At 33.6% G+C, this 21,661-nt stretch overlaps 2 protein-coding genes across 15 annotated transcripts; one reads left to right on the top strand and one right to left on the bottom strand.

Moving 5' to 3' along the window:
- The first annotated feature begins 997 nt into the window (after positions 1 to 997).
- Positions 998 to 8,224, top strand: LOC100255416 (uncharacterized). Of its 14 annotated transcripts, XM_010654808.3 has the most exons (5): positions 998 to 1,212; positions 1,311 to 1,371; positions 1,505 to 1,555; positions 5,854 to 6,150; positions 6,266 to 8,224. In XM_010654808.3, exon 5 carries the CDS (start codon positions 6,272 to 6,274, stop codon positions 7,982 to 7,984), a length of 1,713 nt encoding a protein of 570 aa, XP_010653110.1. In that variant the 5' UTR covers positions 998 to 1,212; positions 1,311 to 1,371; positions 1,505 to 1,555; positions 5,854 to 6,150; positions 6,266 to 6,271; the 3' UTR covers positions 7,985 to 8,224. The 14 variants fall into 14 exon arrangements, with proteins under 14 accessions (XP_010653110.1, XP_019077337.1, XP_059594839.1 ...); XM_059738856.1 differs by lacking the exon at positions 5,854 to 6,150 and having other exon boundaries at positions 1,080 to 1,212; XM_059738854.1 differs by having other exon boundaries at positions 1,080 to 1,212; positions 1,311 to 1,555; positions 5,860 to 6,150.
- A 2,169-nt stretch (positions 8,225 to 10,393) lies between these two features.
- LOC100246780 (protein PIN-LIKES 6) lies at positions 10,394 to 18,815 on the bottom strand. The gene is made up of 10 exons (XM_002267698.4): positions 18,176 to 18,815; positions 17,682 to 17,761; positions 17,471 to 17,595; positions 15,749 to 15,870; positions 15,127 to 15,312; positions 14,431 to 14,505; positions 13,777 to 13,877; positions 11,721 to 11,773; positions 11,049 to 11,237; positions 10,394 to 10,880 (listed from the first exon to the last, which is right to left on the bottom strand). The coding sequence occupies exons 1-10, from the start codon at positions 18,338 to 18,340 to the stop codon at positions 10,759 to 10,761; spliced, it is 1,218 nt and encodes a 405-aa protein (XP_002267734.1). The 5' UTR covers positions 18,341 to 18,815; the 3' UTR covers positions 10,394 to 10,758.
- Between the last annotated feature and the right edge of the window lie 2,846 nt (positions 18,816 to 21,661).

Raw genomic sequence — 21,661 nt, 5'->3', positions numbered from 1 at the left:
TACCACCTTCAATTCTAGTTTCATTTTATAATTGTTTGAGCTTAAACTTATACCATGACCTTGTTTTACGCATTTAATTCTATTAATAAATTGTAAGAAAGTTCAAGGATGAGACATCTCTTGAGGTTGAAGTATTGAAAGTTTATTAAAAATCCAATTTCAGAAAAGATTAAGATTTAATTGAAGCCTTGAAAGTTTAGTGGAATCATCAACTTATGTTACAAGATAGAAAAAATTAGGCATAGGTTAAGATTGAGTACAACCATTATAAAATTCGAGTTCACATTTCTCTTTATTTATTTCTTTGCATTTCATCATCTATTATTGCTTATAGTGTCGTTTGCATCTAATAAGAGTTAAAATTTGTAAAAATTGACAAATACCCAAATCACCTCCCATTTTGGGTGTAAGCTTAGGTTGGATTAACTAGATTTCATAGTATTAAAAAAATATATATACAAAAATAATTTTTTCATATTTGATTTACCATGAAAAGTTTTCATATATAAAATATATGTTTTCATTAATCTTTACATATATATATAAGAGGTAAAAATAGGTTACATAACTTAATGAAACATAAAAATAATTTATTAACTTTAAATTTAATTTTTACTTTTTCCACCCTATAACAAACTTAGGGTAAGGAAAATCATTTGCTTTGAATAAGGTGGGGAAAGAAGACGAAGAATTGCATTAAAGAAAATGTTAGAATTTTGGAGACAAAAAGAACACTCATCAATTATTTGATTTTATTTCTTTCAGATTTTGCATGCACAGTCAATCACAACATTTTCTCGTTCCTCTAGTTTTTCCTCTCTAGTCTCTTTCCCTTTTATATTTAATTTCTAAAAAATATATAATAAATAATAATAACTTCAAAGAAAGGATGAAAGGAAAATGTTAAAAGATTTTTCCCTTCTCAAAAAGATATGAAAAATATTTCCGGAAAGTAATTCTCAATATTTCCCCCCCTCAAAATTTTCATAAATAATTTCTTAAACTTTTGAAAGAAATCGGATGTTGAGGGTAAGTTTTTTCATTTCTTTTTTGGGTTGGAGTCCCTTTTTTATTTATAGAAAATCACCCTCCAACCAACCCTTGTGGAATGGGAGCCCCATCTCGATTCTAATCCTTTTTTTTTTTTTGAATTTCTCCGACATTTTCCAAGCAAGGACGCTCTAGGCCAAACCCACTGCAGCACAATACTCCGTATTTTACTTCACCGATGACTCTTTTTCCTCGGTATTTACCTGCCCATCATTCCCTTTTCTCGCCAGCACATCGCTGAATATTCATACATTTTTCAGGTGAAAGTCCCATTATTATTCACTCCGATTCGTGCTGAGCAAAACCCAAATCCATTTCTGGGTTCTCTTCTAGACCCTGGTTTTTTTTTTTCCTTTTTTTTGGGGATAATTTATTGTCCGCATGATTCCCTTAAATTCTATGCTTTCGTACTGGACTGTCCATCATACTTTTTGAATCTTTTCTCGTTTTGTAGTTCTGTTTTGCTCGAAGGTTGGGTTTCAGAGGAAGGGTACGTCATCAGAAGGTAATGGTTGGGTGGTTTCAGTTTGTGGGGTTTTGCGATTTGTATTGATTGAATGGGTTAATTGGGTTATGGATTGTGAGAGTGTTGTGAAATTTGCATGAAAATGGGAAATTTTCCGATTCACCTAATTTGTTTAGTAATTTGTACTTTTTGCTCACTGGGTTTCATGATTTGGTTTTGTGTGTTCTGATGAAATGTGGGCTCCGTGTGAAAATGGGATTTTGAGGAGTATAATTTCAATGTTCATCACATTGATTCCTGATAAACTTAATGTTCGGTTTTGTTTTCTGAATTCTGGAGTAGTGTGAAGTTCTGCTGATGTAATTTACCTAAAAATGGTACAATTGACCTGATTTCTGTGTAATCTGTATGTTTTGGTAATTGGGTTTTGTTTCTTGTCATGAAATGTGGGTTTCATGGGAATTTGGATTTGAAGTAAGTATGATTGCTATGATATAGAGTGCTATGAATTATGCAAATTTGTTTTAATGTGCCTAAAAATGTGAAATTTCAAACTTGACCAAATTACTAAACATTTTTTAACTTTTGATGATTTGTTTTTTTGTATTTTGATGAAATATGAGAGATGGGATTTTCTGGAAAATATAAATGCAGTTTTCATCACATGGGAAGTGGGTGGGTAATTTTCAGCTGATGAGTTGAGTGGGCATATAAAATCATATGATGAAGACTTAGAAGGTGGCTGTTGGGGAAGGTAAGCCTATGCCTGCATCAGAGTTAACAGGGCTTGCAAGGTTAGCAAAAGAGAAAGCAAGAATGCTGTTGATGGGTCCAAAAAAAAAAGGCAGCAGCTTGCTGGGTTGCTACCAAAATTGCATTTCTAAGAGCTAGATCTTCCAAAGGAGGAACTGATGTTTTACCTCAATCCTGTCTTGTTTAGGTTGTTTTAGGCACATAGTTAACATTTTTCAAATAGCCCCCATGGCTGGAGAAGACAATTAAACTGGACAATTTTATGTTGAACTCCGATTTTTAACAAGTGTTTCCTTCAAATGGATCTTAACTTCTTACTCTTCTCTTTCTGTTAACTTGCTTGAGCAGCTCCTTGTTATTACTGTTATCAATCTACTGTTTCTCTTGTGTGAAACTTTCAATTCCATAAGGAATAGGAATTAATCTGATAAAAAAAAGAAGTTATTTCTATGTCATCACAATTGCCATAAAATGTTTATTACCTTTTCCATAGGCTTCTCCACTTTATTCCTGTAATCCTCCTCAGTAACTTTCTAAATTTAACAACCACTGATCTATGTTTGAGGTATCATTATATTAATCCTATGATCATGACCAATCTAGAGCTCAAGAAATCATGGGCTATATAACAGGTTTGAAAATCAATTTGGAGAAAAGTGAGATTATATACATGGAAGATGTCACTAAAGTAAGGTGTTGGCTTTGTTGTTGGGTTTTCTGGTGGGAAGGCTACCTGTCACTTGGGCCTTCCTTGGCTTCCCTTATCTAGTCTTCTAAGGTGTTTGTAGGATGTGGTTCAGAAGAGGTTTCAGAGAAGATTTGCTACTTGGAAAAGGTATGAATTGTCCAAGGGAGGGAGATTGGTTCGTCTAAAGAGTTCCTTGTCTAGTTTTCATCTATATCTCATGTCCCTCTTTGTGATTCCAGGGGCGTGCACATCAGGTTTGAGAAGATTCGTGTGATTTTTTGTCTGTGTGTGTAAGTGGTTGGGGGAGGAAGGGTTGGTTACTTAGAGAAGAAGCCTTATCTTGTGAAGTGGTCAATTGTTTACTCTGATAAAAGGCTGAGTGGTTTAGACCTTAAAAAACTTGTTGATTCTTAACAAGATTTTGCTTAGAAAATGATTTTGGAGTTCACCAAGATACCAAGATAAATTGTGGAGACTTGTTGTCCTTGGTAAGTTTGGGGAACAGGAAGGGAGAGAGGGGTATGGTGGATTGTGGAAAGTGATATAAAGATGTTGAGTTGAATTTCATGCAAGGTCTAGTTTAGAAATGGTAATGGTCATAGATTTAAGTTTTAGCATGATCCATTGGGATTTTCAGTTGAGTGCCTCTTGTCCCTCTCCTTTCGTTGAGGAGGCTTGAGTTATAAATGTATAAATGTTTGGGACGAGTTGCATGCTAGCAATTACTAAGAAGTTTGTTTTTTGAGGAACTTTTATGATTGAGAACTAGAGAGTGTGGAGTTATTCCTTGAGTGTATCTAGGAGGCAGTGATGCATAGGAACTATGAGGATAAGTTGCTGTGTGGCGTGTGCCCAAGAATAGAAAAGTTCTTAGTCAAATCTTTTTAGTGTTCTTTGGGACTGACTTCAGGCAATCCTTCCCTGCCAAGTAAATGTGGGGTTTCAAGGATTCTAGGAATGTAACTTTGTGTGGGAAGTTATGTGGGAAAAGTGACAATAGAAATTTTAAAAACTTAGAGCACTCTTGTCAATCATTAAAAGAGTCTTCTCTTGTGCCCTACTATGTTTATTTTGGTCTATTTGGAACGAATGCACTAAAAAGATTTGTGATTGCTTGGATTGATTGGAATTGCAACTGAAAAATGATTTCATGAATTTTTTTCTTTGAAGAGTCTGGAATATTAGTAGGAGACAGAAACATTACTTTTATAGATTTCATTGATGGTATGGTTAGTACTTGAATGAAGTGTCTTTCTCTCTCTCTCTCTCTCTCTCTCTCTCTCTCTCTCTCTCTCCCCCTCCTTTTTTATTTCCTTGTCTTTTTGTTCTTTGTGTACATTCTGTGCACATGGGTTGTGTCCCTCTTTTGGCACTTACTGTATAAAATTTTAATTATAAGAGAAGTTACTCTTTTATCCCTTTCATTGATCTAAGATGCCTATGGGGTTATGTTAACTTGTCTTTATTGAATTTCATTGATTATTTATGGACTTATTAGTACTGTGATAGTTTTTAGCCTTCTTTCATTGCTTTTTGAGTGTCCTTTTTTGCTAGGCAACTTTTTTTATAGAACTATATTTCCTTATAAAATGAAAATGAGTTATGTCTACTTCCAACACTAGATTCTAGTGAATTGCTTTGTTGTCAACTTATTTCTGACAAGTACACAAAAGATTTAATTGTTGAAGCTAGTTTATGCTCCCATACACAGTTTATAATCTTTCTTATATGAGGTCACAAATCTGGACATTTAAACTCTGTTTTTCTAGATGCCATGCTGCAGATCAGATTCCTGCATTGATGCCCCCAGCTTCATGCATGGTGTCTCTTGAATCCAATATAGGGATTTTATGGTCTTATTTCTGATTTGCTCCCCAAGATTGTCCTTAACCTTAATTATGTCCTTTTGTGTATCCACCTTAATTAAGTTTGAAACTCTCCCTACCCAATCAATTTGATTTCTTTGATTCTCATTGATTAATTCCTAAAGGGTCTTAGATCCTATCCACTGTGCTGACCAAAAACTGATATCTCATCCATTGCATACATCTCAAAAATGCTCTTCTTTTTTATGAAATATTATTTTGGGGACAAGCAGCAAGCACAACAGTTCCTCTCAATATTTTGGTTGAATGTGGGCACAGTGACATAATTTATGTTTCTATAGGAGTAATATGCATAGAGTTTGGGTGCTTGAGAGGGCAGACCAATTTTTTCATGCATGGCTGGAAAACGGTGAATCAAGGCATCCTGGTTGTGGGTTATGGATTAGATATCATATATATGAATCTTCCGAGTCACTTTTTGTTCCCTTTCCTTATTCTGATTAGAAATGTTTATATTTAGGATCAAATTCCCTGACTTGTATCCTTAATTTTATTGCCCTAACCATGATTCTACCTTAGTTTACAATATTGTTCTATTAATCAATGCAAGGTAACTTAAATATAGTTTGCAGATTATGATAATGCAAGAGATAGCAACATTCTGTTGAAAATATTGCCTCTTATGTAGAGATAGAGTGAATTCAAAATTATTCACTTTGATATATGTCCACCAACTCTATATCTACGGAGATGCAGGTAAAACTGAGTCATTCTTAACTAAATAACTATAGTTTGCGAGCACTCCTCCAACACAATTTGGAAAACTTAAAATGTAGAGTGCCAATAATCTATCCACCCCTTGGTGGATGTGGTATACATAAATCCTGTGTCCTGAATCTTTTGGTGTTCAACCTTATTTGCAGATTTCATTTGCATGCTAGCTAAATATGTTAACCTTGAGTAGTATTCCCCGTTTGATATGGAGACCCAAACTGCATAAATAATAGAGTGAATTTCCCTACTCATTAGTTGTCTATGCCAACTCCAAGACGTGACCCCTCTCTTCTCAGTTGCAGGAATTCAACATATGTTCATGCATCAATCATGGAGAGTTGGTGTTAAGTTAAGAACCAGCCATGAAATACTTAAAACTCTTGATGGGTCATAATTTGATCCATACAGTTGACAAATAGTCGTGATATGGCTTTGATTGTGTCTCTGGTAAATAGCGTGTTCCTCCAGCAACAATGACCTTTGAGCTGTATGCAATAAGTTTTCTGTGATCAGCGCTCGCTTCATTCCATTCATAGGCCATTTCACCTGACCAATTAATTGCTACTTAGCTTGGTTCTGATCTCATTTGATAGGTATTTTGATAAAAATCTCAGTCTTACACATGTCTTCTTGTTATCTTTTTCTGCACTTCCCATTACGCTTTGTTCATCCCTTTGTCATTTATTTTTGTGTTTGTGTTTGCTGCAGTTTGAGATGGATGACTCACGAAGTGTTCCACAGGAGTTATCTCAGTCTACTGTGCCTAACTCCTCTAACAGTGATTCTTTGCTTAACCATTCTGACCTCCCAGCTGCTTGTGCTCTATGCCAAAAAATCCTTTTACCTGATGATGAAGGAACCGGGGAACTAGAACCTATCAGCATGTGTGGTGACTGTAAATTTTTGTTTCTTGAAGATCTGAGGTCCCCTGCTCAAGACTCTCATTGGAGGAGGCCACCCAGAGTAAGAAGAACAAGGTACAGCAGTTCTGAGTCAATAGAAAATCTTTTCTCACAACATTTCTCACATATGATTAACCTTGTTCGGCAAAATCAATCCACTGTCTCTGGGCATGAGGATCAACTTGTTGATGTAGATCCTGGTGCAAGATTACTGCAGCGCCCAAGTTCCCGTACTACCCCTAGTGGGTCTAGAAGGTGGCGACGGGTACCATCTGATACTGAAAGTGATGGCTTTGATAATTTGGATTCTCTTTATGGAGAGAGTGAATCAAATATCAGCTATGGTGGTTACAGGCTATTTAATGGTGAGAGTGATGCCATTTCCTTTAGTGCTTATGGAGGAGATTCTGATGCTTCAGTGGATGGCCACAGTTTCCTGGATACAGAAATGTATGTCCAACCAGATGATGGAAGCAATCTGAATAGTGATACAGATATTGATCCAATGCATGCAAGACTTAGTCAATGGAACTCAGATGATCAAGATGAAGATGACGATGAAGAAGAGGAGGAGGATGATGAATGGGAAGAAGCTGATCCTGAGGAAAATGTAGTTGAATCTGCAGAAGCAGAGGTGCATCCTCGGAATTTTTTCCCATCGAGCTCAAATGGAAACAATGTCCTTGTGAATATGAGAAGACGAATTCATTCTCCTGAATTTCTTGGTGCAATCCCTTGGAGACTCAGGGAAGGTAGACAAACATTTATTTCTAACTTCTTTTCTAACTTGGATGAATCAGAGGTATTGCCTTATTTTGGCAACTCTGAGGACTACCTTGATGCCAGAGGCTTTGAAGAATTTCTGGAGCATCTGGCTGAGACCGACAGCTCAAGACGAGGAGCACCTCCTGCAGCTGTGTCTTTTGTGAATAGTCTGCCTCGTGTAGTCATTAATGAGGAACATGAGAAGCGTGATGGTTTGGTCTGTGCAATCTGCAAGGATGTTCTATCTGTTGGCACTGAAGTGAACCAGCTTCCCTGCTTTCATCTCTATCACCCTTACTGCATTCTGCCATGGTTGACTGCACGAAACTCATGCCCCCTTTGTCGGTATGAGCTTCCAACTGATGACAAAGATTACGAGGAGGGAAAGCTGAATGCTAGCATCCACGAGATCCCACAGCAAGATTTAAGTGATGACAGTTCCTCTGATACCACTGATGGAGCTGAAGCAGATGACACCTGTGAAATTAGTCCTGAATGCAGAGAACTGGCAGATGAGGTTCCAGTCAGAAATGGCTCTGACCGAGAGGGTGGACGTGGGAGATGGTTTTTTCTTGCTGCTGCTCCTATTGCCGGTCTTGTTGGCATGGCTCTTGTGTTGTGGTTACGCATTCCGGTAACGGACAGAAGAGGGGCAATAGGCCGTTCTAACATCCAAGGCCAGACCCAACTCCACAGCTCTGGCTCTAGCCTACCTAACCAAAGGGAGAACAGGAGCAGGAGGTGGTGGTCCCTTTTCTAAGCAGTTGCCTAGTTTCCTGATTGATGCTGATGGTTTCCATATCTGACCTATCATGTTTTTCGGCTTTGGCTTGAGGGTTTCTGTGCTTTAAACTTTGAGCAAGTGAATTTGCATTCAAACAACACACTGGTCTTATGACTCAGTACGTTATTATTTGGTATGTTAACCAGGTTCCTTCCCTAGATCCCCTAGTTTTTTTGATTCAGATGATTGAAGTAAATGTGATTTGAGCTTCATAAAGTATGTAGCCTTTAGTCCGAGTTTGTGTAGATCATCCTCCAACTTGCATACCAACGTGAGAAGCCCTATTGAACCAGAATTGATGAACTGAGTGCTTTTTTTTGTTCTTTTTCTTTCAGGGCTTATTTATTGTCTAATTTGTATCAATTTTTAAGGGTGTTTGACCAAACGTAAATCTGCAATATAGTGCTGTCTCCTGTGTTTACCATCTGATATAGGATAGCTTTTTCAGTCAAGTTTGCTGGTGTAGCTGCTGGGGGTTTAAAGAGAAGAAAAAAAGAAAAAGAAAAAGAAAAGTGAAAACAAGTTTTCACTTTAGAGAAGCCGGAACACTAAGAATAGTAGGTGGGTTTAAAACAGGCCACCCCTATCTCATCCCATCCATATCCCTAGCCTTGTTCTAAATCCAAAGTATGCCAATGGATTCCTCTGTCGATTCTCATGCCAACCTCACCTTGTTAAGAATTACGCCCTTTACTCTATATATGTATTTGTTCTATTTGTTTTATGACATTTTATATAACAAAAATTTATTTGAAAATTTAAAATGTTTTTAATATTTTTTAACTATGTTTTAAAAATAAATTTTATATGTGGGGTTTTAGTTATAATCATTTTTCATATTTTTATAATTATTTTTTAAAAATAACCTTTAAATAGTAAGTGAAAAACAATGAAAGGATATTCTTTAAAAACCTCATTTTTTTATTGTTAAAAATATTGTGTCTGTCTTTTTTGTTTTAGAAGCAAAAATCTGTTTTCAAAATATTTGCCAAACAAGACTTTTTTCTTTTCCATTTTTTTTTTTGGAAAGCAATTCACCATTGGTAGCTTTTTAACCAATGCCTACATCCAAAAAAAAAAAAAATCAAACGGGGAAGTTGTATCTATTTATTTTTAATATGTTTGACCATAATTCAAACTTAATTCTCTATTTTACAAATATTTAAACCGTACTTAATATTAACTACCCCTCTATTATTTGATTATTTAACTTATAACCATTAATTAACAATTTAAGTTTTCATCCTTGATGAATTTACATTTTGTATAAATCTCAAATTCATGTAACATAAATTTAATTTAATTTCAATTCCATTTCATCTTTTGTAGTTTCATAGGGTTCAACTCCAAGGGTAAATATTAAATCTGATTCTTTATAATTTTAAATTCAATTTCTTCAAAAATTCACTATGACATAATATAGGTTCAACCCAAGTTCTCTAACAATTACCTAATAATAATTAAGTTAATTCTCCACAATATGTTCACATTCAACTTTCTAAAAGGCAATATCAAATCATTTGATAATTAAATATCTTTCCAAATTCAATTCAATTTATGAAATTTGATGCACCACAAATTCAAATTACTAAATCTCACTTTTTTCTAAAGTTTTCCAAACATGGATCTTTACTATTCAACTAACAATCTATGAATAATTTTTTGATGCACAAATTAAATATTTTCAAACTTAGTGTACTTGGAATAAATATGGTACTAATAATACCATGTTTGGTTAATTTGATATAGGAAAGAAAAAAATAAATAAATAACATATCCTATCTCATATATGATGGATGATGGGATACCATAAATTATAACATATATTATCTAATATCTTTTTTTTTATATATTCCCTCTATATGCCATATAATAATCCTAATTTAAAATGTGAGATATACATATCTCATGGATTATAAATTTATCCTTCTTATCAATTTTCTTTATTTTTTTTATTACTCATTTTATAAAATAATATTTAGTATATATAACATGTTATATATATATATATATATATATATATATATATATTTAACAACATAATATAATTTTTTTTATTTATAAAATTTTAAATCTTTTAATCATGATTGTTATTAACAAAGAAATAAAAGAAAAAAAATACTTATTAAATGATAAATAATAGGTTATTTTCAAATAATACAAACCTTGCCCAATAGCATTAGAACATTGGCCTGGATATTGTGGAATCCCTAGACTGATAGGGTGCCCCTGAGGATAATGTGCTTTGGTAAGAGATTATTTTATCTTTGATATGGTTTTTATGTTTAAAATCTATTGACTGTAAATCTTTATATATATATATATATATATATATATATATTCCTCAAATTTTTTTTTTTCACTTATTTCAACAAAGCTTAAAAATAACTAAATAGAGTTTTAGGATGTGGGCAAAATCTTTCAGAAGTTCACTATGAACTACACATCTACTCAGGCTGAGGCTGAGGCTTCAAACAACCTTATATCCCTGGTGTAAAATGCACAAAAGATCAAACTCCAACTCGTTGAAAAATAAAAAAATCATAAACAGTTAAAATGAACAACCAACGGCTGATTTAAGGTCGAAACATCCATCAATTAACAAGGAGCCCCTCCTCAGCGCTTCTTTCACAGCTCTTACCAAGATAGGAGCTGCTCATTAATACCGCAATGTAGGTGATATATACTTTCATGCTTCATGCTTCCTGTTAAAGAATCCCAAAGCAGCAAGATGATGGTATGTTGCGGTTTCAGAAGAGGATATGGAGATAAAGAACGATCCATCCAGCCATGGAGAAGATTGCAAAGATATGAACCCAGAAGAGGACAGCAGCTGACTCTCTTCCGCACCCTCTTAAATTGGCGATAGCACCTGGGAATGAACGAGGAATGTGTTAATGTACTTAAAAAACCAATGCTTTTCCTCTCTTTTCTATTGTCCAGGGGATGAGAAAATCTTGTAAATGCATGAAAAGAGAGAACAAAGTTCTGTTGGCTTTGAATTTGAAAGAGGGCATGAGTGTGGGGAATTGGTTGTTACCAGAAAGCACAGATGTGGGCATGGAATGTTGGAGGAGGAGGACAAATCGGAACATCTTGTCATCAGGGGGGAGAAAGCCAAGCTTATCAGCCAGCAAGACTATGCCAATTCCAGCAGGAGGAACCAAAACCAACCGCCCGAAAATAATAGCAGTAGTCGTCCGTAGACCAAGTTTTGAACTTCCTGGTCCTGCAGCCAATGAAGAATTGTCATCATCCAAATGGCGGAAGCAAACCATATGTATGTAGTATGACTGACCATTTTTTATTTGCAGGTTTTGTGTTTAAGAACCATGGTGTCAAGTGGAACAATAAAATCATGCTACAATTAGAGGAAATATTGGGTTTTTTGACAACATTTTCAAAAACAGTTTTTGAGAATAATATTGAAAAATGGTTCACAATTGTTTTCAGGAACAAATTTGGTTTATTCTTGATAAAGGTATTGTACACTTATGCATATTGCAAAAGTTTCCATAGTATTCTCCGTTTTTTCAATTGTTGCTCAAAAAACTCTACAAAAATAATTGAGAAAACCTCAAAATTATTCTAAAAAACAACCTATGTTCAAAAGCAAATTCTGAAAGAAAAAAAAAATGTTCTCTCAAAAGTTTCCCAAACATGTTTCAAGAATAGTTACCAAACAGGCATCATTTTTGTGAATTTGACTTACCATCGACCAAGTTGCCTCCCAATGCCAACAAAATGCATGGAATCATGGCCTCCCTGATGGACAAGAACATCATTAGACAACCACAAAAATTTTAGGTTAATATCTAGTTAAGCACCACTGACATTCCCATCATGCAGTATAGAGGCATCTCCAAAACATAAATTCTCCCAATCAGGAAAGAAGTCTAGTTCAATCCTAAACAGAGGTATACGGAGTAAGATGTAGCCATTGAGAATCATGCTCCAATGGACACAAAAATTCTAGAATTAATAACAGACCACTTCTCATACAAAAAGTTCTAGTATTAATAACATTTTCAAAGCAGCGGTACCTTGGTTTGATTGTGATCGCCATGGTTTTAGATGCTTAAAACAAGACTAGAGCCTTGATCCAATAACAACTCGTATACAGCCATGTTACACGCAAAATATGATACAACAGAATATTGTAAATGGACTGATTTACATAAATCAGGTGATGTCCATTGATATGATACAGGAGTCGTAGTACCGGGAACTAGCACGAATTTTTGTGGGTATAAAATCATTATCTTTATTTTGTACAGCAATATTTCAAACTTAGCCTCATTTGTTCGAACTTTAGTCTGTGGAGCAGTGTTTTGAAATCCAATCCATTTATCAAATCAGAGCCTAACCAGGTCATGGTTCAAACAGATCAAACTGCTGACTCAACATAACACCTTAAGTGTTTCTTCTTGTGGTTTAAAGTGGTATTGAGGGTAAACACAAATCTAAAAAAGAGCAAGCTCATTTCAATTGGCCCAGTGGAGAGACTGACATGTTTGCAGGGACACTTTAGGTTGCAAGGTGGTGCATTTGGGAATTTGCCTGCCGTATATCTGGACTATAGTTTGGGGGCCTACCATAAAGCACATTGTGGAGCTTCTGGTTTCTATGTCTGCTTTCTCTCAGCCCATTTCCATGAAGATAGATTAAGGATGCTTCCTAGAAAAACATTGTTGCTTAAACGGGCTGGGCATGTCTTAAGAGAAGGGAGATGACGTGCTGTAAGTCTAATGTTGCTGGACAGAGGCTTCCTAGAAAAGGGCAGTAGAGATTTGGGATGAAGAGGGAGCTCATGGAAGAGGATTGTGGTGTAGAGGTATGGTAAAATGGCAAGAGGTTAGAGTGAGTTTCTGGATTGACTTCTGATGAGGAGACATTACTGAGAAGATTGTTAACAAAGAAGCTTCTGTTGCTAACTATTGGAATTGGTATTAAGTCAGGGCTGTTGGAATCCAAGGCTAACAAGGTATTAAAATTTGGTGGATTTATTCCTAAACCTTGCTTCTGTTAATTCTTATCTCACAGCCCACAAACAGCAATGCAGGGCTAGGTTTCCAGAGAGAGAAATACACAGGACACTGGCTCCTTGAAAGGTCGCTTTGTTTACATGGATGGCAGTTTGGGGAAGGATTTTGATGATACACCGGCTCAGGAGGAGGACAAGTACTCACAAACTTGTTCTCTCCACACAAATCTGATGAGGAGTCATTAAACTACTTGCTGATTCACTGCCTTGTAGCCCTACAGATTTGGCAACTATCTTTGGCCTTTTTGTCATGATGTGGGGTTTTCCCAGAAATGATGAGAGACTTGGGCCTTGGCATGGCAGATCTGCTAAAGAAGATACAGCAAAAGGATAGAGGAGAGCCACTGAGTGTGACATGGTGCTTTCGGAAAGAGGAATAGGAAGATCTTTTGCAGCATACAGGTCACAGTATTGAAGCTGTGGACAGTGGACAGCGGACGCTGTTAGACAAAGAAGTACCTCTCTGGATTTTCAGGATAGTTTAGAGGCACCTGCTTAGAGGATTAACCTGATTTCTGTAGTTTACCCTTTCATCTTTTCTTTTCCCTTTTTTGTATGGATGTAAAACCCACTTTTGGTTTCTTGTGAAACATATCTATTTTCCCTTTGCCAATAAAAAGAAAAAAGAGGATCCTAGTTCTTGCAAGAAGATCAAATAAACAGGCTAACACAGAACAAAAGCAAATTACCAACCAAAGAAAAGCATTTGGGCAATGGAGCATACCCAAGAATAATGAGGCTGTCAGTGAAGAAGAAAAGCGGAGCATTGGGTGTAAAGATCAGCTTCTTCAAAAATGGAATCGCACCAATTGCCAATGCTAGGATCTGCAGAAAACAAAAGATGGCAACTTAATGAGACATGATAAGAGGATGGAGAACATATTCTTCTAAAGGAAATATTCTTCATACAAGGAGCACCAATAAAAAAGCCACCTTTTTTCATATACAAACTTATATTAAGAACCTTCAAAAGTCGGGTTTTTCACAGAGAAACATGTTTACTTGTTGGAAAAGCAGATAACTCATCTTATGACTAGGAGATTTGGAGATCATGGACTGAAAGCACTTATAAGTAGAGGCCAAGGGTGGGGCTTGGAAAAACATGTTTGGGATGAGTTTCTTTTCAGGCTGTCAATGTTGCACATTCAGCGTCACACACAATGGCATGTTATTTTAGGCTCGAAAGTGATTAGTACCACATTGCAACCCTTAAGTATTTATGAGCACAGGACTTGTCTGGAATAAACAGTTTCCAACTTCGAAATAAAATATCAGGCTAAAGATTTGAAAGAAAAACTAAGAGTTTACTACTTAATGGTAAATTCTTGAAGAAAATGGAAAAAAGAGAAAGTCAGAAATCTTGAGAATATGAACTTACAGAAGCAATAATAGGCGGTTGAAGAATTTGCTTGATCTTCAATTTATCATACATATAAACCAAAAAATCTTTAATCTGCATCAAGAAGCATAAAATGAATCAGAGTCTATTGTGTAGGAAGCATAAGAAATAACAGAGACTCGAATTAATTGGACAAATCGGTTCCTGTTTAATGTAATCTCTCCCAGAAAATAGGAAGCTGAGTATTGAGATTAAAAAAATCTGATGATCATCTTAATCATTCTACAATGATGCTAATAAAATTTCTACTGTGTTGATGTTGTGTGTGATGCATATTGAGTTATTTCTAGTGAAGTCAATTGTGATTGGGAAGTTAAATTTGTCTTATGATTACCACTATTGTTATTTATATGTGGAAAAGAAAACTCAGTATACCAGGGAAAATATCATTCTGAAGCAATCATGCACATGATTATCCAATAATTATTGCCCTCGTGATTTTTTTATTTTTTATTTTTGATAAATAAGGACTTAAATTAAAGTAAAAAGAGCCGCCAGAAAAGCGGCCCAAGGTATACAAGAAATTTTATTGCCTTAGTGATACCATTTGCAGAATTTTGAAGTATCATAAGTTTCTTTAAAGAAAAAATAATTTCATTGGCATCTACGACTGTAGAAAAGGTGAAGATGAATTAACCATAGTTTAACAAAAGATATGTCGTAGTTGGTTCTTACCTTCCCTTGTTTTGAGGCATTTAGATCAGATGATAAAACCTCCTGTGTAAGTAACGGAACTTGCTCAGGGGAGCCATCCTTTGGACAGCCCTTGATGGGAAGATGTTGTTCATCAAGGTCAAAGGTACCTTCAGGAGGAGGTGCAAGCATTTGAAATACATAGGTGTACAAAACAATTGCACCAACCTAACAATAAAAATTCATTCACACGATATTTAGTACATGATTAAAGACAGAGAAACAAATTATCTGAACTGCATTGTGATGTTTTTGGGTACAAAAAGAATTGCAAGTCACAAACCTATCCGAAAGTGGTGAAATCAGTATAAACTTAAAAAAGGCCATCTTTCTCTTTATTTTTTTTCTTTTAATCCTTAAGATGGGGTGGGCAAAGCCCATGGGCTACTACAGCGTTCTCATGTACCAAAAGAGACAGTAACCATCCACAAGATATACTGGAAAGATATTAGAAATGACCCGTTGCCATAGATTGGACTTGGTTTGTTTTAATATAGGGATATTGGAAAGAAAATATCTAAATGCGATGTTTGTCAACAGAACCAAGTAATCTGCAAACTGGATACACAACCTAATGACAAAGTGAGATTTTTTTTAAACCTACCCATTGGCCGAATGAGATATAGGCAGTCCCTTGTTTGGTGCAAGTGTCTACATCACCAAAAGGGTTGTTCTGGTCTCTGCATAAAGCTGTAAGCAGGACAAGAGGCACATTCCCGATGTTCCCTGTTCAACATTAATTCCCATATCAATAAAGAGATTACAAAAGCTTAATTGCCATTACTAATAAAGCAAAAGGCTGAAGAAGACAGAGTGCACTTCCTGCAGACAATCAATGCCAATGAAATTTTGTCATGAAATGCAGATGGAATAAATATGTCATATAGAAGAGATGATAATTTATTGTCATTAGACATTGCTTATAAGTACATAAATATGTGTGTTTGATGTAGAAAGGTAAACTGATAGTGATTGTCCTTTTCTGCATGAAAAGAACCTCAGACTACAATATTTGGTATCAAGTTGGTATCAAATAGAGAAGATTAAACCTAAAGATATCACCCCTCACCAATCTAATAAGATAACATGGCTTAGCTGACTCAAATCAGTTGGAGCCCAGATCCAGTCACAGATAGGTAACTAAAAACAGGATCTGATTTAAACACGCCATGTTTTACTAAACTTTTTTGCTTATTATAGTATCTCTTTGACCATAGCTGTCTTCTGCTTTTAAATGTGACATGCAGGTCAATTGACCACCAATCCATTCTCTTGATGGGGTAGTTTTTAGTTCTTATGGTCCACACCAGCATGAACTCCATAAGACCAAGCTCAACATATGCCCCACCACATCAGAGCTTGGAGACTGAGAAGAAACAGATCAGCCCTATAATTAAACTAACAGAAATAGTACCATAATACCAAAGCAAATCACATGAGAAAGATAGTTCATATACAAAATGCAGAAAATGTCAAGCTCGATTCTAACAAAGAATACACAACAAATGTCTGACTATCACAGCATAGCCTTTTACACCTCTAAATGACTACTTATTAATGTCGAAAGAAAAGGAGATCATGTTTTTCATGTATTACAAACCATAGAAATGTTTCTATCTTCAACATATGGAATTTTGATGGATAAGTAAAACATGCCCACCAATAAACAATATATAATCAAACACTATAGATTGCAGCTATACTTGAAAGACATCATGGGATATAAGCATCCACCTGTCATGTGCATTGGGTGTTAGTTCCTTCTTTTCTCTCAATAAAAGAAATTGGAAGCAGAAGAATCCAAGAAGTTTAATCCCAACTCAGACATATCAAAGTGTTGGGTTCGTATCAGGTAAGTGAATTGGAAAAATGCAACCACGCATGGACCCGATAACGGACTCTTCATACAGATAACAGTGCATGCATATTAAGTGCAGTGTCGGTTTTCTTTCTGGGTAAGCTTTTTTGTTTTCCATAATTCAGAAAACAACTGATTGCAAAATTATAAGCCTAATTCAATTGGTTAGCTTTAAAGGAGATATTTATTAATTTTTCCATTTCTTCCGATGAATGAAGAATCAATCATCTTCCTTAAACCATGCATTCTTCTTTCATAACTCATCTATGCATCACATAGTTCGACAAGTTTAACTTGAAATTATCCAAAATCTTCAATAACTAGATAAATTCTGTCATCCATCATCTTTGGTAGGAGAATTAACATTGAAACTTAGGATATAATAAAGCATATAGGGCATTGGAAAATGATAATTCTCTAGAATTGATAGAATGAAAGCAAAGATGTTTCCAGGATAAAGTGGCTCACCGATTCCAACATGTATAACTGTAAACTTAAAGAATGGGTATGGCGGACGAATAATGGTAGCTACGACTAACCCTATTAGCGACCCTGCTATGGTGCCGCAAATAACATTAATAGGAATAAACCACCTGCATAACAACAACAACAACAATCAATACTTAAAATCTAAAGTTTGGGGCTTTGCTGTTAAGAAAAATAAGGAACAGAGTCTCACCACTCAATCATTTTCTGCAAAGTAACAGCTTGACCCAGTTGAGAGAATATCAAACATGGAAGCAAAAGTGAAAAAACCAACTGCATCATCATCACAGATTTGGAACAAACATTCAGCATCCACAGGCCCATACCATAAAATCATAATAAACCAAATAAATAAATAAATAAATTTCACCATCATAAGGAAAAATAGATTGAGAATTTTTTGTTTAAGAAAATTAATAAATTCCACCATCACAAGGATAAATGCATTGAGAATTTTCAGTTTTTCTTAACAAACATTCAATTTCTGTGCTCTACAAACCCTATTTCTTGGCGTACTCAAGTTCAATCTCGATTTATTTTTTCTAAATTTAAATTATTCAAGAACCCAGATGTAGGAACCATGGAATGGATTGAAAGTCAATTCAACAATGAAAAATCATCAGGAAAAAGAAAAAATAATAAATAAAAAATAAGGAAAAGGAAAAATTGTGGAATTAAGAAGCTCACCCCATTCAAAAGTTTCCTTCCACTGGCAGGCAAAATGTTGACATACTTGGAAGCCATCAGAAAGCCCAGAAAGCACATTGTGAAAACTTTGGCTATGGGCAACACTGCAATTTTGATCGTTCCCAACAGAGATTCTCCTCCATTTTCAATCAAAAACCTCCGCATGTTGTCAATGGAACACCAATAGCAACAACAATAATAACAAAGAAAAATCCTCTTCTTCCTCCGCCTCTGCAAATTCCCTTCGAAACCCAATTCAAATCAAACAAAAAAAAAAACCTAAAAAAAAAAAAAAACCCCCCCAAATTTGATACGGGTATTTTTGGGTTCTGCAAAAGAGGTAAAAGCTTTTGCCACCGAATCAAATGTGATATGTGGGTTGATTATACAGTAGAGAGAGGTGTAACAGTTCCAGATAGGAACCTTCCTATTTTGTAATCTTGTAATCTTTGCCGCCAAATTATCAGATCTCTCCTCCTCTCTGCTCTCTGGGCGTTAGGATTGTAAGAAAATTTATATAGATCTTAACTCTTCTATGCTTTTTATTTTCGTTTTCTTTCTGGAATTCCCAAATTTTTATTCTTCTATTATTAGAGTAGTCAATTTTAAGGGCATGTTTGACTTTCTTCGTCAAGATCAAGTTATTTTTTTTTTTTTAATAAAAAAAAAATAATTTCACAAATACAATCTCCAAAGAGGTTTAATAATACTAATAATTTTTTAAATCAAAATTACAAGCCTTTTTATTTATTGATTTCCCTTTTGTCTTTTGTACCATTAACTTTTATTTTTATAAAATTATCTACTTTATAAAAAAAATATATATTTTTATTTTATAAAAATTGAATTATTTTTATTTTTACCATATAATTTAAATAAGGCATTGAATGGAGGATGAAAAGAATGGAAATATTAGACCAGTAGGAAGTTTTCAAGGGGCTCTCACCTTCAAGGCTCCAACCATAGAATAAGGTGGCAGAGGCATAGAAGGGTAGTTGAATGAGTCTCTGACTGCTAGGCTGTCACCATATTCTCATAATTAATTAATTTTTAAAAAAATTATTATTAAATTTATTTAATTTCTATAGAAGATTCATGGATTCCTTTCCGTTTTTTTTTTTAATTTAAATTTTGGAATTTCATGAATTCTAATGGGTTGCTAAAAAATAACTAAATATATTATTTTAGGGTTTGATGATGGCATCCAAATTCAAATTAGGAATCCTATTTTAATTGTATTTATTATTGAGAAATACTCAATGATAATAATAATTATTTTGTTTTGAAAATTTAATGGGTATATAATGATGTTAATTTTTTTTGTCAATTTTGGAATCATATTATGATTTTTTTTTAACCATATTGTTATAAATGATTTGATGTGAAGAAAAAGGACTACTCTTAATTGTTACTCCAATTATAGCTCATCATTTATGAATCAAATTTTAAATTATAAAAATTAAGGAGATTTCTTAAAAATATAGATGTAAAAGAGAAAGAAAATCATGTATTAATTTAATTGACGGAATAATTCTTGTTTTCAATATTATGGGATTTTGACTATCAATTTTTTTTTTTTATTGGCTTAATTGTGGAATTAAATAATTGAAGTTAAAAAATGAAAATACTAATAAAAAATTGAATCTAAGTCAATGTACTAAATAATTAGAGGTAGCAAAAGGAAAAAAAAATAATGGATTGAAATAAAGTATTAAATAATTGGAGGTTCTTAAAAGGGCCAAAAAAATAGTAAAAAGAAAGTTAAAATTTGTTTTAAAAAACAATAAATTAGAAAAAAAAAATGAAAAATATGACATTTGTGGCATATAGAGGACAAAATACATGTTAAAATTGTCTTGATTTTAATAGTCAAGGGCTATATAATTGGGTCTAGATCATCACAAGTAATGTATAATAATATGACACCTAATGTCTTATCAATCCAAAGCAAAAATATTTTTAAAATAGAAATAATAAAAAAGAATTAAAAAAAACTGCAAGTTTTAGAATATCTTGAATTTTAAGCAGAACAATTATTTTTATATCCTCTTTCTCATTTGTTTTTCTTTTTTCAATGTCTAATATAACTATTCTATTCATGATTTTTTATGGTTACAAAAATATTAAAAAAATTCACTTTTTGGTTACCAAGTTGAATTCAAACCTAATTTACAATATATATATATATTTATTTAGTAGAAGATATCTTAGGATTTAAATTCTTGTTAAAACATAATTAATTTTTAATCATAGCGTTAAGAGCATGATATGTATATTAAATCCAAATATTACAAGTTTAAACTTTAGGAAAATTAATTATTGAACATGATACTAGAGTTACGTTTGACGAGAGGTTGTGCTTTCTCCCTACTTTACACGTCTTCTTATGTCTGTTGGATATTGATCCAATCTCTCCATATGCGGAGTATGGACCTCATGTGAAAGAGGGTGTTAAGGATCATGGTATATATATATATATTGAGTCAAAATACTATAAATTTAAGCTTTTAAGAAAATTGGTAGTTCAACATATAGAACATAATTTCAAATTTGATATCCTACTAAATTTTGTTAGAAGTAAACAATAAATATTTTATATTTTAAATATTTTTTAAAATTAATTTAAAATAAAAAAAATGACAACATATATTTTTATACTATGTTTATAAATTTAAAATAAAAAAACGAAATGTTATGTGACATTAAGAGAATGAGATCTAGATTTATAAAAAAAAAAAAGTTTTATGGTAAATTAAAAAAAAAAAAAAAGTGAATAAATAAACAAGAACTAACATAAATATATACCTGCCACAAATTTTGAGTAGGATATTATCTAAAATTTGTTTTTTATTTTCTATGCATAATTATTTAACAAAATTTATTTTGAATTATAATATTAAGAGGTAAGAAAATGAAATGTTTTTATTAAAAAAAAAACCTGCAATTGTTAAAGTATTAGGTGATAAGTTATTATGAAATACTTATCTATCAAGTAAGACTTTATTTATTTATTTGAGGTGATCCACTTTTTATATTATTTATCTTTTAATCATTGTTTGACATTGAAATCATCATTTTCAAAAATAGATTTCATTTGGAATTAGAATAATTTTGAAATTATTTTCTTACTTGTCTGTTTTTGAAATTATTCTCTTGAAAAACAGGTAGGTTAGGAAAAGTCTATAAAGAAATCAATATAAAACTCAAAAAAGAAAAAGAAAATTATGGCATTAATGAGCATTTGCCCAAAATTCATCAAGGTAATTGGAGAAAATGGCAGGCCATTGTGAAGTAATCATAAAAATCTTGTCGTATAAAAAGCAATAATAGACTTTACTAATGAGTCCAATCAATCCACCATGCCCCTATAAACTCTATCCATTCTCCTAGGAGAATTAATTATCATTTGGTTCCACCCTAATATGCCTCCAAAATTTGAAAATAAAATAAAATAAAAGAATATAAAAATAAAAATAATTTTCTCTT

This window comes from Vitis vinifera, chromosome 8 (assembly GCF_030704535.1).
Source record: "Vitis vinifera cultivar Pinot Noir 40024 chromosome 8, ASM3070453v1".
Lineage (NCBI taxonomy): Eukaryota > Viridiplantae > Streptophyta > Magnoliopsida > Vitales > Vitaceae > Vitis > Vitis vinifera.
This window is presented reverse-complemented; position numbering and strand designations above follow the sequence as displayed.